Here is a 23,627-nt window from a genome sequence, read left to right as displayed (position 1 = left end):
CATTCAGAAAGTACTTCCCTAAAGAATAACAAAACTCTCCTATGAGCATTATCATACACAGAAAATAATCCTTTATGTAGTTAATGTCAAACATACTAAACACAAATAACATTATTCCTCACATATGTAACTCAGAAACCAACCAGTGCTTTATATCTGAAATGAGACTAAAAGGCAGTGATTAAGCATTTAAATATTTTTTAGAGAAAACACTTTACTAACTTCTCAAATGTAAATATTTACTAATTTCCAAAAAATTTTCTTATTAAAGTGAACATCCGAGGGTTTTTGACCAACAGTCAATGGCATGAAACTTTTTCCACAATTTCTAGGCATTTCATCCAATGTTGATTGGCGCTTCCCCTTACTTATACATAAAATATAAATTATAATTAAGGTCTAAAAGGTTTGATTTTCATGCAGATATGAATATCTGTAAGTGTGTCATAGTGTGTATAATAGTTAAACACAGAAACAAACAGTTAAAAGTACATAAAATGTCATGTTTATTTTGTTATATTTTACTTTGCATTGTAAATCTGTTTTCCAATAGAAAGCATTCTATACAGCATCAGGCAGGAAATGTCTCACTTTTTACACATTTGCTGTGTCTTTTGATAAATAGAGGGAAGAGGCGTGTTGGGTCACGCTAGCACGCACTGGTAGTCTGGTGGATACATGGTTATATTTAGTGCAGTTATTGCATTACAAAGCAACCATCCCAAAAAGACAAAACCCAAAAAAAAAAAAAAAAAAAGTAGTGCAATTTTTTTCTACTCACACAAAAGAGAAAGTCCAGATGGTCTAAGGCGTTTAAAGTTTTTCAATGTTAGGCTTAGTATTGCATACAGAATAAGACAGGAAACTAAATTATAACCCTTGTAAAAATTGTGCTTCATAAATTGAAAAACCTCAACTGCTTTCAGTTGCTAAATTGGTCCACTTTGAAAAACATACTTGCCAAAATATAGTGAAAATAGCTAATTGGTGAACTAAGACATGCAGGGCTTTAGCAATTCACTCATTCCTTTTATCACAAATAAAAAAATGCAGCCTCAATCTGGGACAGTGTTTAGTGAGTGATTTTTAAAAGCAGTGCATCAAGCAGTGTCCATCCAATACTGTGGAAAACAATGTCCCCAATATCAAGGTTTGTGAATAAATTAACGGATGTGCATTCTGATTTTTATTAATAGTGGTGTTAGGAGTGAGTAGCCCCAAAGACAAGACTATCACTACAAGACAACAAGGAGAATCAGAATCAATGCATTACTAAAATACTTAACTGTAAAAAGAAGGTTCAGGTTTCATGCAACACTTGCATAGATTTTTTTTTTTCCAATCATGCTGATTTTTTTTTCCTCTTCAAAATATACAGAACACTAGATAAGAGATACCAGTGAGACATGGAAGCAGTAAACCAGTAAATCCCAAAAGCCGCCTGCGACAGTATCAACCCTGTATGCGAAGCAGGTCGCGGCTCGTAAGCATCATGTCATACTCTTCATCGGCTCATGGACTAAAAATGGTGCAGGAACAGAATGACATCGTGTCACAGGTGCTACGAGTCCTTCAGGAGCATGACACGTTCCTTACACAGAGTTGAGCGACTAGTGTGCAGGACATACACCTGAGGATCTACCTTAAAACCAACTGTAAAACTGCAGTACATTGTAAACTTTAATGCAAGATTTGGAGAAGATGTACAAGGGGATGAAATAAAGTGTAGAAACTGTGGCTGCTACAATCAATAACGTGCTACAATCGAATTTCAGGGCGATCGGTTGGGTTGGAGACACCGGTGGGGTGCTGGAGGTGCAAAAGGCATGCAAGCTTACATTCTCTGAAGCCTGGATGTGAATAGTAGCTGCGGCTGTGCAGCATTTGCTTGACATATGTGAACAAGCAGTTTGGCAAATAATTCCTCCTTTAAAAAGACAACATTCCCCTTTGTAGCTGTGTTTACATTTTCTGTGCCTGTTTAATAGTTTTAGAGGTGATTGTGCAACAGCAAAGACAGGCGATGCCCGGAACACACTGTTCCGTGGGTGACACTGACGCTGTACTGCAGCTTCATACCGCTTACCTACACTGTGACCGATAAACTGCGTGTGTCTCCCAAATGTTATTCTCCATCTTCAGAGAATAAGCTGACTCAATGCATGGATGGCAACATCTCTCAAACCGTAGTTCGTATTAAAATCAAACAAAGTAGCAATGAAACAAAACCAGGTGCCCATTCAGTATATACAGTACATTGTAATCAAATGCATTCTTTTCCTCATAAATGGATTCAAGAGTAGACATTCCTACGTTACTTTTTCCCTAAAGATCATTCACTTCCTGTTCTGACATTAATGTGCAAATTGTCTTAAAATAATTATACTCATACATGCAATAGTAAAGATAGTTAAAAGTCTTAGGAATTTTAAGGCCAGTATACAAGACATCCTATAATAGAGAAACCTTAGGCAAAGCAGCTAAAGTTTGAGTATGCGTACAGCTGGTAGGCTGAAACCTTTCCACTGCAGAGGTGAGTAGCCCTGTTGACTTTTATCTGACTGACTCAACCCCGAAGGGGTCAGTGCATCTCAGATAAATTAAAACTGGGAGTCTGGAAGAGAGAGATTGTGAAGACTAAACACCTAAAGTTGTTTCTAATTGATTGTTTGGGAACATTTTTAATTTCCTACTCGTGTATTTGGGAATGTTTGGCAGTCAGGGGGCTTGGGGTAATCTTGTTGTTGACATGGAGGCGGGACGCGGGACGACCCTTGTTCTTCAGTAGGTGTCTCGGGGCCATGGGCGGCTGCGCTGGCGGTTGTTTCTCTGGTTGTGACCTTGCAGAGCTTCGCGTTGGAGCAACCTGTCCTGTGACTCGTGCCCGTTAGCACTGTGGGAACTGCCTGTGTGCCCACGGTGAGGGGGGTACCTGTCTCGGTATGTGCGAGCATGGCACGGAGAAGCATACTCGTCCTCCTCTTCTTCCTCCTCATCCTCTTCTTCCTCCTCCTCTTCCTCCTCCTCACCTCCCCTATGGCATGGGCTCCCCCTCCGGCCATGAGACAGGGAGTCACTGGCCTCGTCAGATGGCATGAGACTGTCCTGCTCCAAGGGGGAGTGGGCCTCCTCGCCTGCCTCTTCCTCCTCTTCACCCTCCAAGCCCCCCGCTTCATGAGGCTGTGGCTGGTTCTGGAGGATTCAAGTAGTCATGAAGGGGAAAAAGTCAAAAAAAAAAAAAAGTCAGAAGACAGTTCTCAACCCCAGACATCCCAAAGTAACTTTGTACGTTGTAATAGTACAGTTTCTCTGCCACAGCTACTTTTCATACAGAGCAAACTCTCAGGTCAGAGAAAATAATGCTAATGTCACACCCTGAAGGACTTTGAAGGGAAGGTTCAAATCTACCTTGAAACAACATTTACATGCCTGATTGTGTTTTATAAAAGTTCTGGTTTCTACATTTGTTCTCCTGTAAACATTGGCTGCAAAGAGATCCTTTCCTAACACGTTTGCATTATGAGAAACAAAATCCACGTTCCTCATTTTGCACTAAAGTAGATTCTAAAGTTTATAACGGCACAAGAGGTTGAAAAATCACATGGGCAGCTTAGAGACGCCTTGCTAAGAATTTCCTTTTTGTGTTTCCAAACACTGGAATTTGTTGCCAATGTGACACAGGAATACCTTTAGAAAGAATCTCTGAGGAAGAGCAATTATAGAAACCTGTAACTGTCTCAAACGCCTTACCTGGAAAAGAGCATGTCAAAAATAAAAGAACAACAAAATATCATACAGATGTAAATATATTTGACCTCTTAAATAGCTGTATTAATTACAAGCACTACAACAAATATAAATAAAAATCAGATCAGAGCACAAATAATAAATGTGACGCCAATAATGTTCGAACCAGCTGTCCCACTGATCTGTTACAGTTCATAGTTTAAGAGAGGAAAGTCCAGTGATTCTGAAGGTTTAGGAACATGATCTGTGTTTAACTATGGGTTGTTGTTAAATTCATTTTAAGTGATCAAGGAGGAGTCTGTGTTTGACAATATCAGTGAGGAGTGGATTTATATTAAAAAGCAGGTTTATACAGCATGTTTACTGACCACGGGGAAGATAAGTCTTCACAGTTGCCGGGATGTGGTAATGTGATAATATACAGGAATTATTGTGAACATTTTCTGACAGTCTGTTCTGGAAGAGTTGTACCAAGTTAATAAAGTGTTTATTTACCAAATAAATAAAAAGTGCGACAAATAATTGAGTAACAAATAAAAAATAACTGTTGGAGAAAAGTCCAAACTCTGCTCCTTTTCCACCTCCACACAGCTGGTCAGTAACAGTCTGAAGTAGGTGTGAATGTCAGATTGTCAGTTCAGTAAATGTACAGAAATGGCCAGAACTCCCCAGAAAGGTTGGAATGGAGTGGAGGGTATTTTACCCAACTGATCCTCTAAAGCGATGACTCAGATTAACATCCACTGGGTTTGAACTTCTCTCTAACTCTCTCTAAGTTGTTATGCAAATATTTGTGTCACTTCTAATGTGAACATTCTAGGGAAACAGCACAGAGAATGTTTTTACTCCGCCTTCGAGTGTGGTGCCTACTCTTGCAAATCGGGTCCATTATAATAACTGTACAGTATATAGAGGTTTCATAATGTTAATAGTTGACATGCAGTAGTGCAGCAGTGTTTGTAGTGTTGGTAGGATTTATAAGATACAGTACTACAGACACTGAACAAAAGAGATGCAAGTGAACAGCCGAATGGACGGTGAGGGGGTTGCATTGGACGTGAAATGTTATCGAACGGATGTTATGGTCTCAGTTTATGGTTTAAATTTGCATTTTGTTCTGATATTTATTTGTTTTGTATGCCACTGTTTGTGGGGGAACCATTCACTAAGCAGACTTAGAAAAGGATCAAATTAATGGAAAACAATGGTGACAATGATTTGACATTTGACACAGACATTTTAGAATTTCAAACATCATATATTTGATTATGGCATTAAACTAAAGCATGAGCTAAAACTGCTGTGTAAATGTTCTCCCAGAAAGCTTGTGGAGCAGTGCGGATTCACCTGAGACCATCAACCAGGAACAGAAACATGGCAGAATGCAAAAAAATCAAAACAAAATGAGTGATGAGATCTGAATGAATACAAATCTGTTCATTCACTGTCTCAGTCACCGTGTTGTTGCTCTGGTGTAAGGAGGCGTATCAGAGGGTGTGTGTTGGGTTTAACAGTGCAAATACAAACATAATAGTTAATATATAAACCCTACTACTCACCCAATTTTGCAAGCGATCATTCAATTAATTCCTGTGTTTCAGAAAACTGCAAAAATGTTAAGCATGGATGAGTGAGAGGACAGACAAGACAACTGGACACAGTTGAATAAAAACACAGGAGTGAAAGTCTGAGATGGGAACAGCGGGTAAGGACAGTGAAAACACATGTTTGCAACAAGATTCCTAATTAAGTCTTAAATGGTATATAAACATATTAAAATATACATCACTGCTTCTGAAAGAGGTAAAGACAAACTCACCTGTAGGCTAGAGATGGCAGAAGGTGGGGACATCAGACTCTGTTCTAATAAGGGATTAAGAGGAGTGTTGCCTGGAAGGTGAGTGGCACGCCAGTAAATCTCCAGGTATTCAGCCAAGTGCTCACAGGCATCTTCCAGCTGATTCTCATCCAAGATGACATCAAACATATCCTACATGTGAACAAGTACAAAAACAGAGGAGTCGACCCAAACGTGATCGGAACAAGATGTGTGTCATTGCTCTCACTCATTACGCAGTTTTTAAACAGGAGCAGAGCACAAGAGGACCTTTGTGGCTCATTAAGGATGAAAACTTGTCACATCACAGCCTGTCATTTATTTATCTATCACCATCCCTCTCAGTCAGATTAGAAATTCTCTCTGAGCAGGTCAGTCTGTTGGTCCATGCACACATCTAGTGTCTGTTTCTGGCTTCTTGTATGTAAACACCAGGGCCCTAACAGATACAAGATCAATGAGTGATACTGGATGTTCCAATCCACGATCAGGTAATCGGGTGTGTCGCTTCTTCAAACCCACTTGAAAACTAGATTGTAGAAACTGGATTTTTATCATCATTTTTATGGACCACATATATCAACACTGTCTCCCACTGGCTATGTGCTATAATGATGAAAGACAGAAAGAGAGAGAGAATATAAAGAGAGCAAGTGGGGAGGAGAAACAGAGTGAAAGCCCAATTTTAGAGTGTCTATGAAGAATTTAAAGATGCTGCGAAAATGCTGAAAGACAGAGACAACCAGTGTCTCACTAACTAAACATAAATCTGTCCTATCACCATGATTTTATGTCCATCGATCTTCGTTTAATCTGTGCATTAGATTCAGAGCAAATACGCCCTATGAGGACCTGTGAACAAGTAAAAATAAAGTTTCAAATATTCTGCAAACTGGTGCCTGTTTGTTATTCTTATGGTGGAGATGATTTATAATGAGACACACACATGGTGCCATTGATGACTTTTTTGTTGTGAATGACATCTGACTGCTGCTGGTGACAGATTAACACAATTAAAAAACAAGAAGTTTGGATTTCCTCAGTTGATAATCTGGTCTTGCACTGGCATTTAAAAATCACAGCTCTTGGGGAAGTTACATCACTGAGTTGCTATTGCCAGAGTTTCTTACCAGCAGCTGACAAAATTGTACATTAGCAGCACACAAGTCGAATTTCAGTATTCACAGCAGCAGTGAACGTGGGACTGACTAAAAAATAAAGTACATGACACATCTTGACGGCCAGGAACATGTGAGCTAGTGTTACAATGTGGTTCAGTATGTGGCCTGTGAGTGGAAATATTGTGCAATACATGCAGCTCTCCCAATAAAATCACTGGGGAGACACGTACCTTATCTTTAACCATTAAAGTTTATTATGAAGGATTTACTTCCTGTTTTCACCTTGTAAAAGTGACTTGTTCATATAAAATGTTCAGACAGGTTGATTAGAAAAACCAAGCAGTGAAAAGAAACGGCGCTGTGCCCTCTACTCACAGGGGGACACTGAGAGAGTTTGTCTGCAGCCATCATCTGAACATTCAGGTGCTTGCTCTGAGACTTCCCCCTGGATTTGATGAGCCTCTGGAGCACCTGACAGAAAGGTAAAAAGGATATTAAACATTAAGGAAGAGCCCAAATCAACGTTCCAACACATGTAACTCACTGTACCTTTGGTGAGGAAACTTTAACGTAAACAATGATGGGTGCGAGGGAGGTTTTGGTGAGCTGTGCAGGGTGGTTGATGGTGTCTGCGTCCAGGACCACGAGCTGCAGTGTTTTGGCGAGCTCAAATATCCTCTCAATCTCACTCTGAACCTCTGCTGCACAGACAAAACACATTACAGGTTCAAGTTGATTTCGTCGCAAGACGAGAGGCCTGTGTTTGGTTTTCAAGCTGATGTTGGCACTAACAGAGTAATAAGGTCATTTCAGCTTATTACGATATCCCAAAGTTATGAACATCTCATTAAGAGACACTATTAATGTGGGGAAACATATTCAGATCAGATTATGGAGGCTAGAAGCTCTGTTGAATATTTGCTGTTACGTCTGCACATTCCTTACTTTTTATGTCCTTTATTCTGCAAACCAATAAGCTAAATAATGATCCAGCCTTTGTTTAATTCATATAAGCATATATTTCTACACTGTATAACAAACACTGCCCTTAGTAGTCCGAGCTTAAATGATTTCTGTTTGATTTGCTCTTTGCACTTATTGCTTACGAGGGAAGGTGGTAAGCAATTAGCCAATGTACCTTTTACAGTTAGATAAAGAAGCCTCTAATGATCAGCTTTATATACAATGAGACACTGACACAATTTTCACAATTTGTGCTTTGTATTGCACCACAGTGGATTTGAAACAGTCAGAATGGGCCCAAAGTGTAGAGTTTTAATTTTAAGGGTTTGAAAGCACAGTTTGAACTCCAACCTCCAATCGTAGTGGCTCAAAATTATTTGGACAATCTACTATAAATGAAATGACAGTTTTAATACTTTTGTTGCCAATTCAACAAGATTGAGATTCTTTGATGATCTGTCACTAAGATGTTACATGTTTTATGACTTCTTATGACTCTTTTGAACTGGTAAAGTTGATTTCACCACAGATGCACCTCCATGAGGTTATTCTTCATCTAGCCAACTGCTGAACTTATGTTTCTTCACCAGGTAAATACCTGTTCTATCATCCATCACAGTTTTTTTCAGTGATATTCTGGGTCAGTACATTGTTTCAATGTAACAATGTTTGAAATAGCTGATTTGGCCGTATGAATAAACATATTAAACCTAATGTTTTTGCGGGGTAACACAGTAGTGGAGTGTGTTTCCTCCCCCATTCTACAGACAAGCATGTTTGGTTAAATGGTGACTCCATTGTCCATAGGTGTGAATCTGAGTCCTGTCTTTCTGTGTATGTCCCTGAGATAGACTGGGGATGTGTACAGGGTGTACCCCGTCTCTTGCCCGGTTGACAGCTTGAATAGGATTATACATAACTGTTAAAGATATAAACAATTTTTTAGTAAAACAAAACAAAGATATGCAGATAACCCAATGTAACCACCATAGCAGGCTGAGCACATACCTCACAAGATGGCCCCCCAATCCCCAAGAGTTATTCGGCTGTAAGGAAATTTCACATTCTCTATTGTCCAAATATTTTTAAGCAGGTAAAACTAAGGGTTAGGTATATGAATAATAATGGATGTAAATGCTACAGTTCATCCAATATTTTTCATTAAACCACTGAACTAAAGCTGACAGCGTTAATGCAGATGCATTCGTCCAGGTAAAAAATTTTTCACTTTTTATTACAAGCACATCCTAATCTGCTATATTTCAAATCCACTGAGGCAGCGTATAGAGGCAATAGACTACTTTTCTTTTACAACAAATGCCTTTATAAATTTTGAAATACCTCAAAATGTGGGTAAGTGTTAAGATAGGATGAGCAACATTAGGACAGTTACCTAGGCTGGAGCGAGTGTTGGATCTCTCCATTATGGGTCTTTTGTTGAGGACAGATCTCTTGGCTAAGGACAGGTCGGCAGTTACACGGGTGATTGAGATTCTGCAAAAAAGTTCAAAGAAAATGTTTAAATTAAAAAATCTGATTCAAAAAAATATGAGTTAGTCTGTGACTTCTCTATTTTACTTACCTTCCTTCAAATCTGTGTTTCAGAAAGTCGAAAAGAGCTTTCTGCATCATATCTGTCACCTTTGCAAGAAGATAAGAAACTAGTTGCTTAAACAGAACACAAAGTCCAAAACATTTAAAGAAACATTACAATCGTAGTTATAATCATAGTATTAGTTAAAAACAGACAGATGGTGATGTTGACTACATTATATTATTTTATATATAATTTTCTGTCTTTCTTTAGTTTAGACATGATGTGGGCAGAATATTTCTGATTCGGCTGGTGGTGATTTGACAATATGACATAAAAAAGTCAGATTGTTTGTTTGTTCCAACACGTAAACGCGAATCCACATGTTGTGATGGACAGTTTAGGTTCTAAGTAGCATTTAGAGGAGGTGATTTTAGGAAGTATTAGAAAGTCAAGGACAATGACAGATAAAATGTCCATCTGAAGGATTTGCTCACTGCAATATTTATGCAGTGAGACCTACTAGCAGAACTGGACACAAACTACTATTTATCTGTTTTTGTTGGTTTGAAGTTGGTGGAGCAGCTCTGCAGTGTTTTCACTTCTGGTTTATGGCCCTTAGCTTTATACGGGTGAATTAATTTATAATGAGGAATTCCTTTATTATTTGAGTTTTGTTGTCCCACCACTCACTCACTTGTTACCTGACTATGATGTTACATGTTATGTGTCAGGTCCTTGGACTAACTAAACTATATTGATCTGGACTGGAGGTGAAATGGGGAGAGGCTGACCTCGTAGCCCTTTAGTGAGGGTCCCACGAGGACCACCGGCCTCATAGAGGGCACCACGTCGTAGGGAGGGACATGTTCCTGCCAGAAATAGGGGAGGACAAAGGGAGAGGGATGAATAACAGAGGGACTAGGGATTAAATAAACAAAACAAGGGTGTTAGGTTTGTTTGTTGAGTTTCTGCAGAGCTCACTAAATTAAAATAAGCCCATTAGGACCTTCTTAAACACAATATAGTGGAAACTGGATAATGATGTGCCAATATATGTAGTTTAAAAAAAGAAGAGGGTATTAATGCAATGAAATACAATGTATGACTTAGATTATTGTAATTTTTCTATAAAACTGAGAAGCACATTAACAACCAGTTAGTTTACTTGCTGCCATGTAAAGTTCTGTAATGTTATGTCCAAAAGACATCGCTCATAAGGTTATGCATTACAAGCCAAGCAGCACTGGCTTATAGGAGCCCAAACTTACCTGCTTTTGCTTCTGTTTGGCTTGTGACAACAAGAAAAAGCAACAATCAGAAAAGGGAAAAAGACAGAACAGAGCAGAAGCTGGTTTCTCTTAAAGCAGTGAGGCCGGTCTGAAGTACTCACATTCACCTGCAGATGGTGGTGTGGTCCTCCAGCTCCCAGTCACCATGTCCCCTAAACTAGAGGAGTTACCCCCTGTTTTCCTGCAACAGCAGAACACAGATGTATTAGTCGTGTACTCTGCAACCAATCCCATAAGAACCTTGGGAGCCATGTGGTTAACTGCATTTAATAACCTTTGTTTCTGCTCCTGTTTGAGTCTCATTGCCTCCAGACGTAGAGGGCTGGGGATGAAGGTGATGTCTGCTCCCTCTTTTACTAGCCGCCCGATCCACCAGTCATTATTGTATTTCTGTTGAGTTTAGTGCAACAAGAGCACTGTGTTACATATAACTGTTTGTTTTTACTGTAAGGAAAGTGTTCATTTTCATTAGCGACAGACAGCGACTCACTTCTTTGATGTGCAGAAAGTCTTTGGCATCAAAGTTGACTGCAGCTCCTTGGACAGGACAGTCCTCATCCAGAGCTCCACAGTAACTCACATTTGTCTTCACTGCAAATGCTACAGGTTTGGACTGTAGTAGTGACAGCAAGAAACAAACACTGGTCTGTGATGCAACAGTACAAACATAAGAAACAGTTTTGCACTTTGCTTGTGAATCTGGTGACTAATCTTGATTTTGACACCTCTGTCCCAAGAGTTATTTTGCACTTAAAAGGATTTTTTCCTGACAACACATTCATGACTATTTCATGTACTAGATTTACTCAGACTGTCATGTAGCACAAGCTAGAAGGAAAGATGTGTTTGGCAGTGCAGTGCAAATTAACAGACAAACACAGCAGACAACTGGTCAGAAACAAGTTCAAAATCCTCACGTTTTTGTGCCAAGACAATCGAGCAGCAGCTTGAACTTTTACTAAACTGAACAATTTGTGTTGAATAAATAAAAAGAAAAAAGAAAAAGAGTGAGATCCCGAATATAGAGAAAGTTGTCGCCAAGCTCACTTGTAAAACTTAAATGTGTAAAATAATCTTTGAAAACGACTGGCAGCAACCATATTTTAAGACTTTGGTGGAGCAGGACAGTCGACATTTCTCCACCCGCTCAACCAACATGAGGTTAACATAAAGTGGCACGGGGTGCAGTATCTAAGTCTCACAAATAAGAGTGCAAGTACACAAGGGCAGTATTGGAACAGATACATTGTACTGGTATTGCCACTGGGAAATATAGACCTATATGCTATGGTCCAGAAGTACTCAGATCTTTTAGCAGAAGTGACATTACCACAGTTTATGAAAACCAAATCATTATATCAAAACTATACTTAAGTTGAAGAACAAAACATTTCAAACTAAGTCACACACAAATTACAAGCACCTCAAATAAAACTACTCCCTATACAGAAGGCACTATTACAGAATGATGAGTTGTACTTGATTATTACTGATTATTGTGTATATTACTGCTAATAATGTGCTAATTGTAATTACTTTATACACTGATGAGCTTAATATGCTTGTGATCCTCTGTGTGCCATCATACAGCTCCTACCAAAAAGTTAGTTAGTCGACACAGCTAATTTATTCACCTAACGTTTATGTTGATTATGTTTCTTATCAATAATCTGAAGCACCTACAGCTGCCAAGTAACTGTTGTGGAGTAAAATACCACTATGTTCAGTGCCTTGAAAAAGTATTTTATGTGGTAGACACAACACGAAGTGGTACATAAATGTGAAGTGGAAGAAAAACAATACATGGTTTTTCAAATATTTCACAAATAAACATTTTAAAAGTGTGACGTATTGAGCCCCCCTGAATCAATGCTTTTGGGGTATGTCGCTACCAGCTTTGCACATCTAGAGAGTGAAATTTTTGCCCATTTATCTTTGCAAAATAGCTCAAGCTCAGTCTGACTGGATGGAGAGCATCTGTGAACAGCCATTTTCAAGTCTTGCCGCAGATTCTCAATTGGATTTAGATGTGGGCTCTGACTGGGCCATTCTAACACATGAATATGCTTTGATCTAAACCACTCCAACTCTGACCAGCTTCCCTGTCCCAGCTGAAGAAAAGCATCGCCACAACATGATGCTGCCACCACAACGTTTCACAGTGGGGATGGTGTGTTCAAGGTGATGAATACTTTTGCAAGGCACTGTATGGAAATACAGTGCACAATGTCTAACGAGTAAATGCACTTAGTTACTTTCCACAACAGCATATGTGAAAGTAAAGGGACACATTTTTCGCTTCGCTTTACTGCTACACACTTTGACTGATCAAACTGTTAGAAAACTACAGTATGCAGCAGTGTGAATCAGTGTATCACGTACCTTAGCTCTGTCGAGCTGCTGCTGTGCCTGGCGCTCGGCTTCACGCCGATACGCCTCGCGGTCCTCCTCTGCTGACAGGTCTGAATCCGACGGCCTACTGGTATAGGAATCAGCCGACCCCTGTCAGGAAAGAGACAGAAGTGGACAAGATTGGATTATTATTTGGGCTATAGAAATGATTACATGACAATCATCTATTGGATCACAGGGGTTAGATACACATATCTGCGGTTTGCATTTATACTATTATATGTGCTTTCTACTCTGCAGTCTGATTGTGTGCATGCAAATATGTGTGTGTGCTGATGAAAACATTCATGTGTGAGCAGCACAGTGCGCTGCTCTTCCACACCAGCCATCTTCTGGTAGACCAAATATAGCACAAAGAAGGCAACTGCTTCCTCTTCTCCTCTGCTTGGCCCCAATCCATTCCATCATCCCCCACAGTGCAGCACATATACAGTACATCCTTTATTCCCTGGGTTATTCACTAAGGACAGCTCCTCATTAGCAAAATATATGCTCGCTATCATTTTTCATTGTAAGTAGTTTGAGAACACATCCCAGGGATGGCTAGCCCATTGTGCTGAAACCGACACACAAGGTAAACAAAGCGAGACATTTTACTCTTTTACCGAAAGTAAAAGGGTGAAAATCAGTTAATAGGTGCTGCTGTGGGTCTTTATTTAGAATCTATAAGGAAACATTAAATTTTTACCTAAAGCAAAAATGCCAAAAATGAACCCCAGCTTCATTACAGCCCCAACCCCAACACAGGTGCAACAAAGCTTAACATTAGGGATAATGTTAAGCTTTGTTGCACCTGTGTTTATCTTATTTGACAGCAACTACATATTGAGTTTTTTTACTATGGTGGAAAAAAAAGACTTCTGCACAGAAAGAGACTCAGACACACACACACGCACACACACACACACACCATATGGCAAATTTTAAAGGGCATTTGACATTATTTCTGGCATCTTATGGCCAAAACTAACAAAGGGGAAAAAAATGCTTTTACACACAGTATTTTATGGACATCCAGACCTTATCACTGATTTCCAAAGAGAAACATTTAAAATAGAGACAAATATGAAGTGATGTTTCATATGTTCAGATTGTTGTACTCTCTGTGTGAGCGCGTGCTCCTGTTTTTGGCATTTACTTGGCTTCAGTAGAGGAACTCAGTCCTGAATCTGTCAATAAAGAGAACCGCTGCACCAAAAACAAATCCAAGTTGGGCAAGAGAAAAAGTGGAGACAGGAAACAAACAAGACGAAAAAAATTAAATAAAAGAAGTAACAAATGATGCAGAGAAGAAAACACTGGGATAAACCTCTCACAGGTAACTGCAGTATTAAGAATTACAAGAATATATATACTGAGATATACCAAGTGTATTCTTGCAAATGAACCAAGATATTTCGAAACAAGAAGAAAACAGCCCATGATACAGTTTTTCTCTCCTCCAGACTGCAGTAACTCTCCTGGTCATCCATCTTGCCAACATATACAAACGGATCCTCTGGAGGACCAATTAGTAGCAGCACAACAAAAGCAAATTCAGGCTCAAAATACAAAAAAGTTCCCAGGCATGAAAAACAACCACCACTATTGCTTTCTTTGCACATCAGAATACATACATATAATCCAATTTTTATCTACAGCACCACTTCAAACCCCAGAGAAACAGCAAGCGAACACCTCTCGGTTCTTTAATGTGTGTGTTTGTCTGCATGTCTGTGTGCATGTTAGATCACTAGATCTGATTTTTAGCAGCTCTGCAAGGCAACACTGCACCAGTGCCAGAGAGAGAAAAGGAGGCTGAGGAAAGACAGAAAGAAAGAGGGCGAGAGAAGGGGGGGGAATACTGTTGACAAGATATCCTGAAAAGAGAAGGATGTTTACGAGGACGGAAAGTGACTGATGGATGGTTGGAGAGATGAGAGAGGTATAAACGATTTATACGATGAGCTAAAGCGAGGCTATCTCAAGGGGAAGATGAGATTAAAACATAATAAAGTGTGATGAAGGACTGGAGTGAGACAGAAAACCAAGGAAAACACAGCAGGCTGGCAGGAAGGACCATGACCACCAAAGACAGACGCAAAGACAGCGGAGAGAGAGGCGTACCTGGCTGACTAGGAGGACGGCACAAGACCTAACAAAGACATGAATCTGAATTTTCTCACTGCTCTGTCTTCACTGGGAACACTCTCAAACACACACAGACATAAAAGTGGAATAACTATGTTGGTGGGCGCAGGGGAAAGGTGTCATGTCAGCGAGCTTTCTAATGATGTTAGAACACAGAGAGCTTCCTCTGCTGTGATTGCTGTTCATTATTAACGTTTGGACATGAGGCTGTGGACCTCTGCTGGAAACACTCTGGATACCTGTCAAATTCTTTACAAAAGCAGCAGTGACACTAGAAAATAGAGTGTTTTGCAGGTGAAGCTAAGCTGCAATGCAGAGTGCAGCAATGAGGGAGTTCATTTTTATTGTCTGGTCTGAAGATGTCTTGTATTTTTACTGCTAATGTCCTCGTCTGCAGGCTAAATTTAACGCTGCTCCTTCTTATTTTGCTTCTGTGATTATTCTTCACACACTGCAACACTGATGGCCTCAAATCCACAGGGAGGGGCCGCCAGGGAAGTGTGTCATCCAGCTAGTCGAGTCCTCGAGAGGACCAAGCCATCCTACAGTCTAGGGACAGGATAGGATGGGACTACTACATTAGTTTTATCATGATTTTACTGACATGTGATGGAATGGATAGCCTTACTTCAGTATGTACAGTAACTTTCACTTTGCATATTGTTGTAGTAGAAATATGTTCCCAAACTTATCATATTGTGGAGAGGTGCTTCTAAAAGCCTTTAAGTGAGGCTCACCCTTCTGACCAATTAGAGAATTTCATCTATTTCTCCCCGATTAGTAAGTGTTGCAAAATCCCAATTTACTCAAATTAAATAATGTCTAATCCCTGAAGGGCTGTGCAGAGATTGTTGGAGCACAGAAGACGGCAGCAGAGCAGAGCAGGGAGAGGGGGAGCCTGGGTGGAGCAGAGTGGATTGATTTTATATCCTATGGTGGAGTATAAGTTCAATCTTATAGCTTTAACATAAAGCTGCAAGAATTTGTCAATTAACTGTGTCACAGAAAATCAACTGTTCTGATGATTATATAACTGTTAAAGTCATTTCAGTTTTAAAATGGGTACAAAAGTACAAATGTTCTGCTTTTTACAGTAAAGATTCCAAGGTGCTTATTTCTTTAGGCTAATGGGGGGATTTTAACTTTACCTGTGCTTGTCAGTGATTTTAATCAGTATGTACAGGAGGACCAGTGAACACTAGGCACGGTGATATTGCAGCCACACTTACCTAGTGTTCACTGGTCCTCCTGTAACTTAAATCCTGGAGATATGTTATAATATTTTAAAGTGGAGTTTGTTTTTCCCACAAGATCCATTTTTCTCCCGCTCTTACGAGCTCAGTGTGACTTTGGATGGAAAATAAAGAAAGTCAGGTGTCATTTGACAGAAAAAGTTTAACATGACCATGTTGTTCGGTAGCTCATCAACTACAGATAAAAATCAGTATCCCCTTTAGCTTATGCCACTAGTATGTAACACCATCACCTCCCCACTATTGAAGATGGGTTTAAGAGCATAAAACACGAAGTAAAGCTGAGGCTGGTGGGAATTAGTACTTTAGATATCTCGTCATAACCCAAAGCCTTGGACTAATTACAAATTACAACCTAAAACAAATTGTGTTCTGTCCACCCAGTAGGTGTTGAGAGATTTAAGTTTGGATGTCAATGTTGGACGCAATGTCTTTCCCACACCTTGAGCCACGCACCTAGCATGGCCAAAACAGTGAGTACCTGGACAGCAAGAAAAACTGAAATCTACACTGCATGCTTTAAAAGTGGTTGGTAGAAAATACATGATATGTAATAAAAACACAAAACCAGTATATTAATTTGAAATTATATAAAACACAACACAGGGGGTCCATGCTAGGGGAAGGTTTCACTGGCTTTACTTGCAGGAAACACATTCTGCACAATAGCAGAATATTTAATTCAGGCGACTGAAACACTTTTCCCTGGGAGCAAGAGACCACAAAAAACCTGCAAGCTCCAGCGATTTGAAAATCCAGTGGTCTAGCCAAATATCCAATTTCAACATGTGTTCGATTAAGTGCGCGGTCATAACTCATTGCGAAGGAGTTACACATCCACAGAAATCTCTGATACACAACACAATTAATCACGGTATACAGTATGTCAAACTGATCAATCACGAGACCCGGCAAGGAGGTGTTTAGAGTACACACTGGAGGACTGCAATCAAAAAGTAAAGCAGGTGATAGAAGGAGAGCAGCTGAGATAAGGCAGGAAGACAAAGCAAAATATTGACAGGTGGCAATGGAAAGTGGAACAAAGCTAAAGAGAAAGAAAGGAGTCTCAGATGGTGGAGAAGGAGAAACTAAAATGAGTTGGGAGTCATTAGTACTTACTCATTTAATGTGTTGATGCCGCTGCTGCCAGTCCCTCCCTCTTTCTACACTACATGCTGTAAAATGCAGACACACTGTACTGTGTCCCAGCCCCTAACCAGGGACGACCAGCACTGGAGCACACGCTGGCAACACCTTCTTTTCTATTCTTACCCCACCTCATCCTATCATAACACACACACACAAATAAACAAGCAACGCAGCTTTTGCATCACTCCACAGAGCCTCCTCTCCAAAATATACATCAAATCCTGGCACAGTGCAAACTGCTGTTTTATTTCATTAAAAAAGTAAAAATAAAAAAAAATAAAGCTTTCTCCTCCTGTTCCACAGCCTCATGTCCCACATTCACATACATCCACACTTATGGCAGCATACTGCTTATTGTATACTGCTGCAGAAATGAGTCATACTCCACTGCTCCTCCACAGACACCCCACCCCTATCTCAGACAAGAAACTATCTGCTCTGTTTGTGAAATTGACTCCTTCTGCATGAAACACTCTGTCGTGTCACCTATGGGGGTAGGGGGAGTGATGATTGAAAAGCATGTGTGTACAGCTAACCAACAAATTACATTACCCAAGTCCTTCGAAATGAGCATCATGACTCCTTTATTTTAAAATGTGCAATATTTTTTTATGGATCACCAAAGTGAAAATACAGCCAATCAAAATTCAAGCCTTCTTCACTAAACTCTGATGTCTTTTATCCATCTCATCCTGCTAATGTTGCAGCGTTGCTCTCCTTCAAGTGAAGCCTCCTGCAAACAGTGTGTGTAAACGTGAAAATAATTCTGGCACAGCAGTGAGTGGTAAATGCATAGATTAGTGTGTGTGTGTGTGTGTGTGTGTGTGTGTGTGTGTGTGTGTGTGTGTGTGTGTGTGTGTGAGTGTGTGAGAGAGAGAGAGAGAGAGAAGATGCTCCACTCCGTTCCACCACTGATGTACGAGTGAAATCAGTGGTTTTGTAGCTTGAGAGCATCCAGTAGAGTGATACATCTTCTCTCTAGATCACATGGTGTCAGTTTCAGAATTTGGGTCCTCCCAGATATTTTTTCACTCATGTCATACCAATTTTTAAGCCTATAACCATCATTTGGACCAAATAGTGTCTAACAAAATAAGGTGTGACATATACAGCACATACCAGCTGGAACAAGTCAATTAAGAGAAGGTTCTGATAATTAATGATTTGAGTAATTTGTAATTACCAGGTTTTTGTGACGTCATTACTATAGTAATTTATTAACAGTTGTCATTTCATCACATAGTACAAAGCAAAAAGGAAATGTTAATAGCTAATTCGGTGTACTCAATGTTCCAACAAGTAAACATATGAACAGATATAAAAAAACAGGAAGTATGAAGGCTTCCATGGATACAGGAGTGAGTGAAACTGCTGTGCAATGTGCGTTTCACTTTTTTATTTGGCGTTTATGTTCTGTAACAGTTAACAGTTCTTTGTGCCTTTGGACGTACAGATAACTTTCACTGAATTACTTGATGAACCTGAAATTCAGAAGTGTAAAATTTCCTGCCTAAGTGTACTGATAACAGAGGACACAGTAGGCTCATAATTAACCCCTGTTTTTTAACCTACATTTGTTTACAATTTAGAGAACTACGTTTTTCAAATTAGATGTTAACGCTCTGTTTTGCATTGTACTAAACCAAATTACTGTAAAAATATCCTAAAAACCTGATGATGCTCATGGAATTTCTGAACAGATCCAATTCTTGCAGCCTCAGTCTGTTACACCACAGCTACAGCGTTGTTCTCCAACATTTGGTACTCAGCTCCCAGCCTGTTGTAACTGAGCAGCTGCTTCTGTTTATGACGGGTGTTTGGCTTTGAGCCTCAGATACTGTAACTACCTAAATCTGACTTTATGCTGCAGTTTTCATCAATGTGACCACAGAAAGCCATAAAATAAATTATCCAACAATTAAGTTAACTCAATTAAATTTCCTACTTTGGCATGGTAAGGCTGATGAACCTTGAGGATCTAGCAGTTTGGGATAAGCGTGGTTAAACTCTTGACTCGTCACAATCAGACCTTTGCAGGGATCAGGTTTTCTTCTTCTGTGAAACAACAACCAGCTCTGCTTTTACAGTGACACTGAATCAAAATCAATCACATTTTCGAAACAACACATGGAAAAATGTAAAAGGTCCTGGTTATTATATGTCATGAGACAAGCCAAATCAGATTCACATACACAGTCTTAAATAAAACCAAGTTCTCTGTATGTGTTTGACCTGAAAACATCTAATTAAAAAAACTCAGCTGTCCTGGGATTTTGCCCCAGCAGATTTTAATTTCTAAGCATTTTCTGCCCTCTGCTGGGAAAATCAACAACTGCGCGTGAAGAGAGAGCTCTGTGCTTCAGGACACAGAGCAGAAATTTTCATGAATTTAATATCAGGATAATAGATTTACAGATATTGTTTAAAACTGTTTTCTAACAATTACAAACCTGGATTCACCACCAACAGACTATGTCAGAAATGAACTGAATAAAAAAATGTAAATGCCTCTTCTGAATAAAAGCAACTTTAGAACTCCACAGGTCCATTTAGACTTTGAAGCACAGTGTGGCCGACATTTTCATCTTAATAAAAAAAAAAAAAAAAAACTTTGAGGCAACCTGCCTGCAACTGGAATGTAACAGAGTTACCAGATCTTAATGTAGCTTAAAATGCATGGATAAATAAGGAAGATGTTCGAGCGGCTTTTACCTGCCGCTTGATGAAGCTGGATGTTGTTTCAGAAGACGTGCTGCCATCAGAGCGTTTGAAGCGGCTCTTCCGTTTAGGCAACTTCCTGGGCAGCTGTGATGAAGGAGAATAAGCAGGTGAGAGAAAAACGGGAGAGGGTGCTGCACACTAGAGCATCAAATATAATCAGCATTATTAAACCAACACCAAATGTATTTCAGAACAAATGGGTGTGTAAATTGAACCCGAAAGTAAAACATACAGTACTATAATGGACCGGCTTGATACCCCAATAGTTAGTGCATGTGACGCAAGGCTGCAGTGTCCCAGGTTTGGGTCCAGCACTGGACCTTTGCTGCATATCATGCTGTCATGTTTCCTGTCTCTCCCCTCGTTTTTTCTGTCTGCTCCTCTAGTTTCTCTTATCAAACAAATGAAAAAAATGCCTCCCAAAAATATATAAACCTTCTTTTCAGCTTCGACAGTAGGATCGTTATAAAGAAAAGAAGTTAGATACCACCTTGGGCACCTGAACACTCAGTCTTGATGCATCTGTACAACTGTCGTGTGCATGGCTGCAGTAATAAGATCTTTAGTTTAGACAGTTCACTTGGCAAGACGGATCTTGTTTGATGTGTTTAAACACGTGTTTGATGCATCATGTGTAGTAAATAATTTGCTGGCATTTTAAAAACCATTAGTACAGTACCTTGCATGATAACACATTAGCTAGTATTAACTAAAAAGTATATTGGTGCTAATTCAAATATATTTGAATCAAAATGAAATTCTGTGGTGTTTCACCACTAAATTAATCTAGCTGCACACAGCCCACTCTCAAATGCAGGAAACACTTCTCCTCAGGCCTCCTGTACCCAAGATATTGCAGAGTGGAGCTGGCAGGCCCTGTAGATTCAGGCTACAGGTGAGTCAGAGTCATGGTCTATCTGCACCCGTGCACCAATAATCACCAGCATCCAAGTCCCATGAGAAGGTATGTTGGTGACCCTACATTTGTGTGGATTAGATCATGAAAAAAATGCATCAGAAACTAATACAACATCAGTACAGAATCCAAAAGGGCCCGATCTAAAACTGCAGTTGTACCAGCATCTATGCTGATTTTAACCTGTATCTCCCATGTGTTACAGGTATAATGGCCACTTGTTAATGGAACCAACTGGCTTTTCAACGAGCAATCATCAATCTGCAATTTTAGTGCAGGCGGCGGAAAAAAAAAGTAGCTCCCTGCCAAAAACGCGACGCCTCATTTTCAACAACAAGTAGCAAGACACTAACGCACCATTTGCTGATGATAGATGCAGACACGGGAATAAATGTCTTAAAGTCTTTGCATTTACCTGAAAATAGTGCGACTGGGAGCCGGTCTCCACGGCAGACAGAGGGTCTACGGGCGATTTGGACATTTTGACTTGCACCATCTATTGAGAGCGCAGGGAGGCGGGATGCGCACAGACATTGGTTACTGGAGGAAACAAGGGATGCGAAATACATCTATGTGCAGCTGAAAAGAGCGGAACAAGCGGCATGAGGACGCAAAAAGCCGCAGAGAAGGCGATTGATATCCACACTCAGCAGAGAGGAAGACAGTAGCTAATAAACGAAACGCGCGCGCGCGCGCGCGTGTGTGTGTGTGTTAGTTACAGATGGTATGCGAGCAGGAAAAAATCCCGGAGCCAAAATAACGCGTTAAGACTGAGGCGTCATTGCACGAGCGGCAGTGCAGGTCCGTACTAAGTGTCCGTCCCTCCCGGGGGTGTCAAGGCTGGCTTAGCTGCCACAATTCACCGTGGCAGACAGGGATACAATTTGCATCTTTTTTTTTTTTAGAGGCGAAATATTTAACTCAAACACTACGCTCGTTCTTTTCTGTGTGTGAAAGGAGGATTCAAACACTTTCGACCTGCACAGTGAAATACGTTGCGTTTTCCAGCTTCTGATGGCTATGGACGGACTAACTTCTGAGGAGGCCTAGGGCAAATCGTTTGGGCCCCCTTTTTTATCTCCTGCAAAAAGACGGATTATAATAATAAGTCAATGGCAACATTTGGCAACATTTTGCAAGAATAGGTTAGATAACAAGATTGCACTGAGTTGCATATACAAGGGATTGCAAAAAAGAAAAAACTAAAGACTGGAATATTTACACGGCACACAGGGACTTTTTCTGCAGACAGTCAACACTGACTGAGCCAGACTGGCACCAGTGTGGCAGCTTCAGATAGCCCCCTGACAGGAGATGTGTCAGTAATAGTAACAAAATATTTGGGCACCGAAATCTTATACATTTACAAAAAAAAAAAAAAAAATCCCACCAACAACCAAAACTTAATCTGACAGTTTAACTTAAGGACACGTTAAGGAATGTTAAACATTCCAACAGATAAAGATGAAATAGGGGAATTTGTGAAGTATTAAAGGATTTACACATGGAGGAGCCACTAACAATATAGATTTGTTGGGTTAATTTTATGCAAACAGGATCATTTTCCTAGATTTAAACTTAGTTGTTACTGTCCATTTTATATGAAGTGGGTGTGAATATGAAATTTTAATATTTAAACATATACTTTAGGAAATAATTTAATTAACCAAACAACCAATTTATATAGTTTTGATTGGTTGGTTAAGACTTGTCATGCTGCCTATGGATGTGCTGGTAATGGAATAAACTGTAATGGCTGCAGCGGTAGAGCCTGTTCCTGTATGTAGATTTAATATTAACTGGACTGTGCACCATTCCCATCCCCTTTTCCTCTTCAGAGAGGATCACGAAAAGACTATGTTAAAAGAAATGAGTGCAGCCTGATATCTGGTTCTGGGTCAGCACTTGAAAAATGGTATGCTACCTGGTGTCAGAACACACAGGGGATCATAGGGGCTGTGTAGCTGCAGACTGGTCAAAGTGCTTGTGCTAAAATCTATTTTAATCCCTTGACAAAATTTCAATGCAACCTGATCCTCCATTTGCATGTGACACATCTTGTCCTCTCTTTTGTAATCATTCAGAGGCTAGTAGCTGCATTTACCAAGCATGTTGTCAGGGGGAGGAGCACATGTTGTAAATGTCAGCTTCAAAGCTTGCTGTGCAATGATGTGCACTTAAAATGCCACTTAAGACACCAAACATGCTCATTTTGAACCAAATTGTCTGAAAGTAAGAACCACAAAACTGGACCGGTTGAAACTGTCACACCAAGATACCGAGGAATTATTGTAAAATCAATCTGACGAAAGCAGTGGAAAGCAGCAATGGAAGGAGAGTCAAAGGTCACACACCCACTCACAGGCATCATATGTGTTCCTGGCAAATTTTTTATTAATTTGTTAAACAGCTAAGTCATCTTCTTCTTCTGTCATCATTATAGAAGTGTTGTGCTCACTTTTTAATATAAAAAAAAAATAAAAAAATACTTAAAATACTTCTTAATTCAGTATTAGGTATTTAAAAGTCAGTATTTAGTGTGACTTATCTTT

General features: G+C 39.8%; 1 protein-coding gene across 2 annotated transcripts; it reads right to left on the bottom strand.

Moving 5' to 3' along the window:
• Positions 1-482: 482 nt before the first annotated feature.
• Positions 483-23,482, bottom strand: LOC137139233 (voltage-dependent L-type calcium channel subunit beta-4-like). 2 transcript variants are annotated; one of them, XM_067526226.1, is made up of 15 exons: positions 21,491-23,482; positions 20,151-20,243; positions 12,877-12,996; positions 10,985-11,107; positions 10,769-10,884; positions 10,596-10,675; positions 10,474-10,493; positions 9,997-10,074; positions 9,251-9,309; positions 9,062-9,162; positions 7,255-7,406; positions 7,081-7,176; positions 5,567-5,737; positions 5,307-5,352; positions 3,053-3,192 (listed from the first exon to the last, which is right to left on the bottom strand). In XM_067526226.1, the coding sequence occupies exons 1-14, from the start codon at positions 21,569-21,571 to the stop codon at positions 5,323-5,325; spliced, it is 1,320 nt and encodes a 439-aa protein (XP_067382327.1). In that variant the 5' UTR covers positions 21,572-23,482; the 3' UTR covers positions 3,053-3,192; positions 5,307-5,322. The 2 variants fall into 2 exon arrangements, with proteins under 2 accessions (XP_067382326.1, XP_067382327.1); XM_067526225.1 differs by lacking the exon at positions 5,307-5,352 and having other exon boundaries at positions 483-3,192; positions 21,491-23,478.
• Positions 23,483-23,627: the final 145 nt, after the last annotated feature.

This window comes from Channa argus, chromosome 13 (assembly GCF_033026475.1).
Source record: "Channa argus isolate prfri chromosome 13, Channa argus male v1.0, whole genome shotgun sequence".
NCBI lineage: Eukaryota > Metazoa > Chordata > Actinopteri > Anabantiformes > Channidae > Channa > Channa argus.
This window is presented reverse-complemented; position numbering and strand designations above follow the sequence as displayed.